The 12,500-nt window shown below is 46.6% G+C and overlaps 2 protein-coding genes across 2 annotated transcripts in view; one reads left to right on the forward strand and one right to left on the reverse strand.

The window, feature by feature from the left end:
- Positions 1-4,131: 4,131 nt before the first annotated feature.
- ier2b (immediate early response 2b) lies at positions 4,132-5,706 on the reverse strand. Its single transcript, XM_061232345.1, has one exon. It carries the CDS (start codon positions 5,515-5,517, stop codon positions 4,939-4,941), a length of 579 nt encoding a protein of 192 aa, XP_061088329.1. The 5' UTR covers positions 5,518-5,706; the 3' UTR covers positions 4,132-4,938.
- A 5,288-nt stretch (positions 5,707-10,994) lies between these two features.
- The window catches only part of LOC133122678 (syntaxin-10), an 11,224-nt gene continuing 9,718 nt past the window's right edge, over positions 10,995-12,500 (forward strand). The window contains exon 1 of the mRNA XM_061232766.1: positions 10,995-11,117. Within this exon, the coding sequence (XP_061088750.1) occupies positions 11,083-11,117 (35 nt within the window). The 5' untranslated portion in view covers positions 10,995-11,082. The remainder of the gene's footprint in view (positions 11,118-12,500) is intronic.

Here is a 12,500-nt window from a genome sequence, read left to right on the forward strand (position 1 = left end):
TGTGGTCAAGCTTGAACAGAACCTGCCTGAATCTGATGATGTAGCCCTCTACTTTGGCTGTGGAATCTCTATCTCTCTCTCTCTCTCTCTTTCTCTCTGCTATTTCTACCAGTGCATTTTGTAATTCTAAAGAGAATTCTTCCCAAGGAACCCCAATAAACCCAGAGAGAATGCAGCCTTGCCTACTGTCTCTTTTCTTCTCAGTATTGTGTGGTGAAAAAAAAACAAAAAAAAAAACAGCTCAAGCTAGGTCTCGAAACGGCTGGTAGCCAGTTGATCAGCTCAAACCGGCTCAAGTTCGGTTTTGAACCAACTGGTAGCTGGTTGACCATTTGGACAAGCTCCCCCGCTCGACTTGACCAGCTGAAGGTGTGAAACAACAGCTTGAGAAAATTAACAGCCGTAGCCGGTCATTTGGAGCTGGTCGTTGCTGGATTTTACACCAGGGGTGTGCTTTTTTTGTGGCATAGTTTTTGGGGTTGATTTCCCATATGTTAAACAATTACCATTAAAATAGCATCCTCACTAATGTGATTTAACCTCCCGAGACCTCAATAATAATAATAATAATAATAATAACTTTATTTAGATAGCACCTTCATACATAAAATGTAGCTCAAAGTGCTTTGCATTAAGCCAATAACACAAATAATCTCTGTCTGTCAGAGATCAGCCTGTCCTGCTGTCTGTCTCTCTCACACAGACCCCAGGCCTGTCTGAGATCAGCCTGTCCTGCTGTCTGTCTCTCTCACACAGACCCCAGGCCTGTCTGAGATCAGCCTGTCCTGCTGTCTGTCTCTCTCACACAGACCCCAGGCCTGTCTGAGATCAGCCTGTCCTGCTGTCTGTCTCTCTCACACAGACCCCAGGCCTGTCAGAGACTGTCCTGCTGTCTGTCTCTCACACACACAGACCCCAGGCCTGTCAGAGACTGTCCTGCTGTCTGTCTCTCACACACACAGACCCCAGGCCTGTCAGAGACTGTCCTGCTGTCTGTCTCTCACACACACAGACCCCAGGCCTGTCAGAGACTGCCCTGCTGTCTGTCTCTCACACACAGACCCCAGGCCTGTCAGAGACTGCCCTGCTGTCTGTCTCTCACACACAGACCCCAGGCCTGTCAGAGACTGCCCTGCTGTCTGTCTCTCTCACACAGACCCCAGGCCTGTCAGAGACTGCCCTGCTGTCTGTCTCTCTCACACAGACCCCAGGCCTGTCAGAGATCAGCCTGTCCTGCTGTCTGTCTCTCTCACACAGACCCCAGGCCTGTCAGAGACTGCCCTGCTGTCTGTCTCTCACACACAGACCCCAGGCCTATCTGAGATCAGCCTGTCCTGCTGTCTGTCTCTCACACACAGACCCCAGGCCTGTCAGAGACTTCCCTGCTGTCTGTCTCTCTCACACAGACCCCAGGCCTGTCAGAGACTGCCCTGCCGCTGTCGCGTAGCTTGGTTAGCTCATGCGTCACGGTTTGCTGCAGTCTCCAGGAAGTGGTATTTACAGTAAGCAGGTCTGCCAGCCCCACCCTGCCCCGACACAGTGAGGTAAGCCCCACGCTCCCAATCCTCCCTCACTTCCTGCTTCCTGTCTCCCCCCCAGACTCAGACCAGATGAGCTCAGCGCATTCCTCTTCCTAACACACACACACACACTCTTTCTCTCCCTCTCTCTCTCTCACACACACAGACACACAGACACTCTCATACACACATACACTCTCACACACACTCTCACTCTCTCTAACACACACACACTCTCACACACACACACACTCTTTCTCTCCCTCTCTCTCTCACACACACACAGACACACAGACACTCTCACACACACATACACTCTCACACACACTCTCACTCTTTCTCTCCCTCTCTCTCGCTCTCACACACACACACATACACACTGACACGCTCTCACACACACACAGACACACAGACACTCATACACACATACACTCTCCCACACACTCTCACTCTAACACACACACTCTCTCTCTCTCACACACACACACACACACTCTCTCTCTCTCTCATACACACACTCTCTCTCACACACACACACACACACACACACACACACACGCACAGACACAGGTCCTGATAGACTTCAAACAAATGCTGTTGGTCCTCCAGCGGAGTGTGAGCGTTGATGAATCAAACAGGCCCACGTCTGCAGCAATGTGGGGCGTGACCTCACTTGTTGACTGGTTTATTTATGCTCCGCGCAGTTGCCAGGAGGGACGTTTTCTCCGTAAACACTGGATTGCTCACCACTATCGTTGCTAACTCTCGGGCCAAAACAAAATAACACAGATGACTCAGGCTCACATCAATGGAACAAGGCAATGACACGAGCGGGAATGACAATAATACTACATCCGTGTGTGTCTCTGTTGGGTGTAGGCAGACTACAGAGTCATCACAGCGTAAAATCAGTCCCTGTCTTATCTGGGAGCTGAGAGGAACAGTAGTGGTCACCTGTGTCTGCATCTGTCAGTAATTAATACTGTAGGGCAGGGGTGTCAAACTCCGGAGGGCCGCTCTGCTTGTTTTCTGGTGTGTTCCAGCACGAGAGACACGTTTCTAAATCTTTCATTGGCCAAAGAGTCCACACGCCTTGTTCTCGAGGCCTTAATTGGCTGTTAATTGAAAGGAAACCACAAATACCCGCAGACACCGCGGCCCTCCAGGACTGGAGTTTGACACCCCTGCTGTAGGTGCACAGAGTTAGAAGAGCCCCTCCTTCTCCAACCTGAATCCGATTGGGGACGTCGAAGTGTCCTTGAGCAAGACACCTAACCCCCAAATGCTCCTGACGAGCTGGCTGGTGCCTTTTGCGTGGCCAATCACTGTTTGCGTACTGTAGCAGTGCGGAAGGTTTATGCTCCACTGAAATATGTTCTTAATTATGGGGTTGAAACAGCGCTCTGAGTGGAAACATAGGGCTACATATTGCAAGGAGAATAGTACCCGCTCCTCTAGAATGTATTTTTAATCCATTGTGCCTCTTCTTTTTTTTCTTTCTTTTTTTAAGCAAATAACTACGTGACTATATGAAACGGTGACGAAGGCCTTTGTTCACCTTTGACTGAGGGGAGGAACGTGTCAGAGGCCTACGTCAGGGTGCCTGAGAGAACAGTCACGCGCAGTTTGGGGCCAGGTCTGAGGGGGCGAAACTGTCGTTCTGTCGGCTTCGCTCTCTGGCGCGAATTCCCGTAAATCCCGATGTTGGCGCTGAGTAGACTACCATGTTTAATAGTTCAATGTGACTGCTCGCGTTTTCTTTTTTATTCTGGTCTTCTTGTATTTTCGACTACTCGGCTTCTATAGCGTGGCCCTGTTGCATCACTATTAATATTATTTTTTAGGTCAAACCGATGGACATGGGGGGGGGGGGGGTGAGTCACCAAAAACTAATAGGAAATTTGTCATTTTACAAGTAGGTCCAAGTCCATAAAATGGAAAAGAAAAGACTAACAAACACCATGAAATGTAATCTGATTGCTCTATAAAATACAATAAAAATAAACTATTTCTATGCATAGATTTGGGGGTGCAATCTTTAGGGGACACAACGTGGCGGTTGATTAATGAAATCAATCTGTAGATTTAGCCCGGCTGCCAATAGGACGTGAAATGGTTTCCTGTGCGCTTTTTCAGCAGATGAAAGATGAGACATTTGAGAAGCTCAGTCACTCACCCTAATATTCTGCACATCCACTGTAACCCAACACAAACTACACGTGAAAACTCGTCATCTTTCCGGTGTCAAAATGTTTTTGCAGGCGCAGACGTGCTCGCTGATGACACAGCAAGTTGTCGTCGTCACCACTTCCGGCCTGTTGCGCACTTTCTGGTTCAAAGATCAGTGCGCACTTCTTCGCTATCAGGAAATATCGAAACATGCGACATATTGGCGGCCCTTATTTCTCGCAGACACGGGTTACTTATTCACACAGCATTCATTTGAAAATTTAGAGTAGCAGGTGGTTACTTAAAAGTAAAGGGAAGCCACAGGAATTGTTTTTCCAAATTTCGGACACGATAGATATGTCTTACTTTGAAAATATATAACAGCGTGCGAAGGCCCATGTTCACAAGGAGTGAAAGGTAAACAAGACGATGTCAGCTGAAATAAGTTATAAAATGTTTATTTGTACACTGAAATGCAATTCAGTAGCGTAATAAATTAAATATAATAAATCCATCAATTAGTCAACGTTTGTGCACACACCATAGAAATACAGTACATCTCCAGACACACAGGAATGGTATAAAACCATGACACAAGGGTTTACAACTTAACAGCACATAGAACTGCACTGTAGCTGTCTAAACCTGCGGATGCACAAAACTGTTCGGGGTCTCACGATACACCGTCACCCCGTTCAAGTGCATCGCTCAACGTTTGGCACCTTTTTAAAATAAAGTCCAAAGCCTACACAGTTTCATCTCAGCAGCAACTCTGCTGGGAATCGTCGTCTTGCTGGTCCCGTTTACTGGTGATGGTGGAGAACCGGCTCTGCCGAAGCGCCTCGGCCCGAGTTGCAACGTCCACGGCTTGCGCAAAGGGAATGACCCTCTCGCAGCAATGCGGTCAGCGAACAATTGCTATTTTTGAAGCCACTCCAACTGCTGAGTTGTGTCTGACTCATCTCCCGTGTCTGCCAGCGCACTCAGCTTGCGGGCGGTCAGGGATACCCTGACCCGCTCGTGTCCCCCCGCCCTGTCACTCCACTTCTTGAACGACACCGTCCAACCCCGGCTGCCTCCGTTACACAACACTAGAGGCTCGGTCTTTGCCAGCGGGTGTCGAGGTCGATAATCCTCCTTTCGGCGTGGAAACCTCTCCTCGAAGTAGGTCAATTCCTGGCCCGTCTGTGCTCAGACATGAATCGCTTTACGTTGGGATTAACTAACCCCAAAAATTCGCGCCGGCGATTCAGAACGCAGCAACGACCTGGGGCAGCGGCACGGAGGTGAACGCCTCGCCCACTCGACAGCTGCTCCCGTTACAGTTTCTGAGTCCTGCACCCCGCACGACCGGGCTCTCTCCCCCTCCGTTCTCCATTCTCGCCTTCTTGCTGGGCAGGAAGTCGGGCTCGGCTGCCGCCTTGCCGCGGCGCTTCCTTGAGTGGCGGTCAGCACTCGCCGGGTTGCGGTTCTCCTTGTCCTCGTTGCCCATCGCGCAGCTGGGATATCCAGGCTCGCTCTGGACCTCGGACGGCTGGCTATCCATGGGGAGAGCTAGCCCGGCACGCGGTGGCGTGGAGGTCTCGACCTGAGCTTTGTTGCTTGTATCCATTTGCTCCACAGTCGCCGGCTGTTCCTGGGCACAGTGGACGGCGCTCTCGCTCTCGCCGGCCAGCCGGGCAGTGTGGTAGATGTCCCGGGTGGTCCTCATAACCAGAGAGAGCAGGAGGCTCCGGTGAAGCTTCATTCCGCCGCGCTGGGAGCGAGAGCTGTACAGCTTGCCCAGGGAAATAGTCATGATACGCCTGGCCTCGGTGTTTACGTCCATCGCCGCTCTTGTGTTTACACTTGAGGCAATCTTAAGGAAATCTGTTGTCACTTGATGTGTTTTCGTCGTACAACTGGGCCCTGACAAAGTGAAGTATTTAATATTGCAGGTAGCTGTCGTTAGGTCTACTCTTTCAGAGAGTTTCTCTCCTTATCACCAAGCCGACGTACACACACACAAACTTCTGGAGAAGCACGGGCGGGTGTTTTATTACAGGTCTGACGCAATGGGCTTAGATACGTGCGTGATTGACAGGAAAGCCCCGCCCAGGGTTTGCCCTAGCAACAGGCTCGTATTTCACGGCGTGTTTTTCCCCACAAGAACGTAATGAAAGCAATTATATACGAACATTACAGTGAATATTTGGTGGTCGTTTTTTTTTCCTTTCAAGAGAATGAGTTCATTCAGGTGGACCATGCCCCTGCAGCGAAATACACTGTCGACTGACAATTTAAAAGAAAATTCAAACACAATTATTACAGGACATATACATGAAACACGAAGCCTGTATTATCGAGTGGAAAAGTCAGTGCACTCACACGACCGAGTTCAGGCAGTGCGGTTGAACGCCGAACCTATGTGCGTCATTGCGCTTATAATGGAAAATAGCAAACAAATGGTGCATACAGTGTTTATCATAATATGTTAATCGCGTTTATGGATTTTATGTCGGATCAAGCACACTTGTCAAATTAATATCGGGCCTAGCTTATTGTTTAGGCAATTTGAAGTAAAGGCCAATTATAACTATGTATATTGTAGCTTTTTTAAATTTTTATAAGTTGGCTTCATCAAAACAGTAACGGTTAAACGTTCATACGGTCAACAGGCAAGTAATGTCCAAGTGGTGGCCCACTTGCTTGCAAGCTTTGTTTAAATGTTGTGGACTTAAGATCACACGGCTTTTAATCAACAGCCTACCTCAAAGAGGCAGATTAGCCTACTTGACAGCGATGACTACACACTTGTAAACCTACCCTCTCTTTGCTAATGCTTGCAAATGATTGTCAGCGGGTTAATTTATATTTTAACGGTTCTACTCAGGAGACAGGTCCAGATGACAATAACAACAAAGATCGGTGTAATGTTTTTCTTTTTTTTTTTGTTCTTTTTTCCGCCAACGCAAAACGCCCATATATGGTGCATCCGCTCTGCTCTCAGGGCGCGTGCAGTGGAAAAGCCGTGACGCAGGCTGCACTTCCTCTGACCATATTTGGAGGTGGCGGTGTGGATTTCGTCACCGCTTGCATCCATATTTGGCGCTGTCACCCGTTGAGTACTTCCTGCCCACGCACGAGGCACAGGAGTGTAGGTAACCAGGCAGCGATGCGATCGAGGTCAGACGGCATCTGGCTGACCGGTAATGGGCGATGCCTATTTATAGTACAGCGATATCTCAAAGTGCAAAGTTCTTTGTTTGTACTTTACTTAACTTACTTAACAGCAACGCAGGTCTATCTGAGCCACCACTATTACTAATTGTTTTCCTAACCTTTGATTCGACATGTTTTTGATGCTGTAAATTTATAGAGAAGTTATTGTCTTAATAATACGGCATAGCTGTAATATGCATTATTACGCATGCGTCCCTGTATCCATAATATTTAACTCCTTGTTACACTACTTAATTATAAGAGATAAATACAGAAAGGGACACAGCTTCCCCTTAACGTCACTGTATGTAGTGAACTGTTCGAGGTCAACAGTGACATTGCAATGACACGTCGCTTGTTGTTGTCATTGTTTGTCGGAAATTAAACCTTGAAATTCTGGGTAGGTGGTGTAGCAGGCACATTCCACAGGGCTGTTGTCAGGCGCATTCCAGAAGTGTTTGGAGACAGGGTGGACTGCCACTGGCTGGAAGCACACTCTGCTTGGGTGTGTGTGTGTGTGTGTGTGTGTGTGTGCAAGAGGAATGCCAGGAAGAAAGGAAAGGGGAGGTTCGGACATGAAAGTGTGGCGGGGTGCGCAAGGACAAGCAGAGGAAGAATAGAAAAGGGTCACAAAGAAAGGGAAGGAATGTGTGGAAGGAGGTAATTTAGCCCAAGGGGCAGGAGGAGCGGCGGATGCGGGGGACGTGGATGAGGTGTTCGGCACACGTTGTTTGAAGGAAACGCTCAGTATGTGGCTTGTGTGGAGAGGCTCACCCCCAAGGACAGGAAAGGAAGTGCAGACAAAAGAGGCTCAGGAAGGAAATGAGGTCCATTCTCCTGTGCATGACCTCACCCTAGTAGTCAAAGGGTCGCATATGTGAACATGGTGTGTGAAAAAGGGTGGGTGTCATAAGCTAAAGCTTCAGCCTGCACCTTTTTGGTCAATATTGTTATTCATTATTTCTATGTGCATTAATTCTGTAAAGATTGTTAATGAGGACCGAAATAAATAACTACTACTACTACTACTACTACGATTACTATTCTAGAGTACCTTTTCTTGTAGTCGCAAGCAGTGTTTCTCAACCCCGGTCCAGAAGGTTTTTGAACTCTCACACCTGATGTAATGACTGATCCAATCCTCAAAAAGACCCTTGATTGGTCACATCAGGTGTGTGAGTTACCTGGTAACAACAAAAACCTTCCGGCAAGTGCGTCCTGAGGCCAGGAGTTGAGAAACACTGGTCTCGTGGCTAAGTCACTGGTCTCGTGGTTAAGTCGCTGGGCAGGGACCCAGAAGGTTGGTGATTCAAACCACGGTTTGACATACATTTAAAAAAAAATGAACACTCCCAGAAATAAAGAAAATAAAAAGTGCCTAATTGTCGCTGGGGCAATACCCTATAGGTACATAAAATTGTAAAATCCCCTAGTCAACAATATGTTATTAATTTGTACCTTTCTTTGCTTGGAAAGCATACTCATTTGTACTAAAAAATTACTGTTGGTGTACTTTCAGGGTACATTTGGGAAATGCAATGCTTGTAGAACAAAGATCTACCTCCGCTCTCACTTTATTTCTGAGTGTGAAATGATAATTTCTGCTGAATTCAAACAGGGAAAATACTTCAAGACTACTAATCACTATATCCAAATTCACAATATCAAATTCCCATCTCCATGACATGAAATTGTTTTTCTGGTGCAGTCGCAATCCTACCACACCTCACAGACGAAACCCTACACCCCGTATCAAACCCCATATTCTGTGTACGCACACTCACAGATTTAGCTGCGCCTTAGTGCGGTCGGGGGCTCCTGCTGTGTTGACATGGCTTCCAGGGTTTGTTTGACCAGTGATTGCATACCGAAGTTGTGGCCGAGTATCACTGAGTGAACACATAGATTAATGTACATACTTTGTTTCTGTGAGAGTTACCGGATCCAACCCGAGAGGTCCCGGGTCATTACAATTGGTAAGATTTTCGTGTTAAAACATTGTTATAAGACCATGGTAAATCCCTTCCTCTCATTGAAAAAGGCTCACCCTCTGCTGGTGCTTATAGCCCTTAAATTATGCAGTTCATGGGCTGGCACTCTGGACCAAAACATTGTATGGCTGTACACAATCATTCAAGCTCATTGGTTGAAAATTGGTTCTAATTGCCACAGCCAATGGCATTTCAATGTCAGCGTGTTCAAAGAGAAGGGGTGGGATAAACAGTGTTTTGGTTTGAGCATGTTTGTTGCTGCAATTCCTCTCTTGACCGTTCAAAATTACGTACTGTACCTTTAAGCACAGGTCATTAGTGGCATAAATACAACAGCATAATTACCGAATTAAATGACAGCATAGACAAATTGGTTAAGGCCTCCTCACTGATACATGTGATGTACAATACCGCAAGGGCTATTAATTCACAGATTATAGATCACCAATGAACACTAAATACAGGAAATGAACACTGGAAAATGTTCGGAAGCTTTCCATTTACCTTAGAGTGGGGTTTAATAATACCATAAGGCTGGGGCAGCCTGGAGCCTTGTGGTTACAGTACATGACTGGGACCCAGATGCTTGGTGGTTCAAGCCTAGCTGTTGGGCCCTTGAGCAAAACCCACATTCCTCCCGAGGGGATTGTCTCCTGCTTAGTCCCATCAACTGATTACTGAAACTTTCAGTAACACAGTCATTCTCATTATTGCTGTGCACTGTACAGTTATGGAAAATATACTGGATTTGGATTGTGCACATAGTAGTAATACATCTCAGTAAATGGAGTTGATTACATTTTCTGGTTAAATACCCATTATTGATTTTCTTCAGCTGTGAAAATGTGTTTGATTTAATCAAGAGGGGGATGCAATCAAAGAGCTGGCTGATTCAGCAGACAGGGAATTACGTTCTAGAATTCAACTTTTCCACTAATGGGCCTAATAACATAATGAGGAGAACAGGCTATTCAGCCCAGCGATGCTCACCTTTCCTACCACTGAGTGTACCGACTGCTTAGTTTGCCTGAGAGCTAAATAGTATCCAACACTGTATCAAGCCTGGTCTTGAAAACCTCCAGTGTTTCTGCCTCCACTACCTGTTCTGGCAAGCTATTCCACACAGTGACCACTCTCTGCGTGAAAAAATACTTCCTATTTCCTGTGCGGAATTTATCCTTTGTCAATTTTCATTTCCAAAACAATTTATTTTACATTCATTTTTATTTATAGGTCAGTTGAAAACTTATTTATTCTTTTTTTTTTGTTGCATTGATCATTATATTTTGTATTTGCAGTGATATCTTTGGTAATACAAGTGGGAAGGGGTTTGCAACCCAACCAAGTGCTGATTTGGCTCTAAGATGTAGAGAGTGTGTTTGAGAATATAACCACAAAGCCGTAATTTTTAAATTAGTGCTGTGGTGTATTTAACAGCAACAACAACAGCAGTGAGCTCAAGTCCCGGGATTGTCCCCTGCTTCGTCTAATCAACTGTAAACTGCTTTGGATAAAAGCATCAGATAAATAACTATTTACAAAGGTGGATTATATTTGGTCCTGATAGAAGAATACCCCATATAGGCTCAATAGATTTTGACGATATACACATCAAATGATGTGTAACTATAATAGAAATGTTTTCACAATAGCTCCACCAGGGAATTAAATCTTTAACCTTTGTATCAAAGCTACCATGGATAACCTAGCAACCGTGTTAATAAAACATATATTAGCAATTGCACAGAACACAGAATTGGGTAGCAATTGAAATTGTACTTCCCTCTAGGGTCTTTCAGCGCACTTATCCCTGGTTATGGATATGCACTTTGTTGTACGTCGCTCTGGATAAGAGCGTCTGCCAAATGGCAATAATGTAATGTAATGTAACATATATTGTTAGGGAATAAACAGGGTTGAAATTGGTATATTGGTAAATATTTGTGACAAAACTGTGTAAACGACGTCAAATGTTTCTTCATTCTTAAAGTTTCAGCGTGTTAAAACAAAAAAAGAAGAAAAAAACTAAATTAAACAATGCGAATAATTATTCGGCCCCGGGGGGAAATAGCGTGGACCTTTATCACATGACGAGGGATAAACACAAATGAACCACCATCACGTGACAAGGGCACTGACAGCGAAGAGGCGGTGCCTGGCACAGTTACGCTCGTTTTGGGTCCTGAAGGGAAGATTTCAACATGTCGCTGGAGGACCCGTTCTTCGTCGTTAAGGGGTGAGCACAGACGTCTTGATCTGTTCTCTTTTCTGGTGTCGTTAGAGATTGTCACGCTGGTGAACTCGCTGTTGCTACACGTGTACTGTGTTTACAGGACGGTCGTGTAGCTCAAATAAGCCCAATGCCAGTAGCCAGGACTGCATGGAAATATATGTGAGCGAAACGTGCTAGCTATAGACCAAGTGTTATGTTGACAGAAGCGGCACTAAGGGGCCACTGGTTGAAGATCGCTCGAAGAGTTTAAGGAATAAGTTCCTTATTTACGGTTAAGTTCAAGCGTTGTGCTGATGCAATTTGACAACGCAGCGAAACTGCTTCCGTTTCTGAAGGCTACACCGCGATCAGTGATTTGCGCGAAGTTGTTCCTGGCATGTTAAAGGGAGAACTAAAGTTAAGTTTACAGCAGGGACTTTGGGTGTAGTCTCAAATGTTAGCCACGCGTTGCTGCATTATCAGCCGGGCGATAAGGCAGCCGCGATTAAAACTGTGCATATGTGGTTTGCCTGGCTGAACCAAAAGGCCACTCTGACACTCAAGATTGCCTCATAGAAACCGAGTGCACGTTGCGCTCTCCTCTACAGCGACAGAGCGGTTAATGCCAGGGTAGCCAGACTAGCTACGGAGCACATCGCGGACACACTGAACAGTGACTCCCGAATAGTTGACAAGTGCCCAGCTTTCTGTTTGGCCACCTCTCTTCTCTCCTGCAGACATGGCGATGTGGTGAGAAATCGGGAGGGGAGGGTGAGGAAACGTCTCCCCTCCCCCCGCGTGCCTGTGTGTTTGTCAGGTACGCGTGTGGTGGATGACAGGGTTGTGCTGGTATTGAGTTTTCTCTCGTACACTCAGGAAGCGGGTGTAAAGGAGTGTTATAAACTACGCTCTCCTCTCTGGAGAAGAGAGAGTGCAGCCTGTAGGTTGGCATTTATATAGCGCCTTTATCCGAAGCGCTGTACAATTGATGCTTCTCACTCACCCATTCGTGCACACGCTCACACTCACACAACAAGGGCGATTGGCTCCCACGCAAGGCATCGACCTGCTCGTCAGCTCAGGTGTCCGGCTCAGGGACACTTCGACACGCCCAGGGCGGGATCGAACTGGCAACCCTCCGACTGCCTGAGCCAATGTCGCCCCGGCTTCAAACCCATATTAAGCCATAATAAGATCAGTGCAGCTGTTGGGCCCTTGCTCCAGGAGGGGGGGGTGGGGGGGTTGTCCCCTGCTTAGTCTCATCAAGTGTAAGTTGCTTTGGCTAAAAGTGTCAGCTGTCCCCAAATATACCTCTTCTATACCCTTAACAAAAATAAAATCTGCACCTACAATGAATATTTTTCGTTTGAGACGCGTCCGATTCAAGGCGCTAGTGTTGGCATTTCA

The sequence above is a fragment of the Conger conger genome, chromosome 2 (assembly GCF_963514075.1).
Source record: "Conger conger chromosome 2, fConCon1.1, whole genome shotgun sequence".
NCBI classification, from domain to species: domain Eukaryota; kingdom Metazoa; phylum Chordata; class Actinopteri; order Anguilliformes; family Congridae; genus Conger; species Conger conger.

Coding starts and splice junctions, on each gene's coding strand:
- ier2b (XM_061232345.1), bottom strand. CDS start 5,517: ATGGACGTAAACACCGAGGCCAGGCGTATCATGACTATTTCCCTGGGC.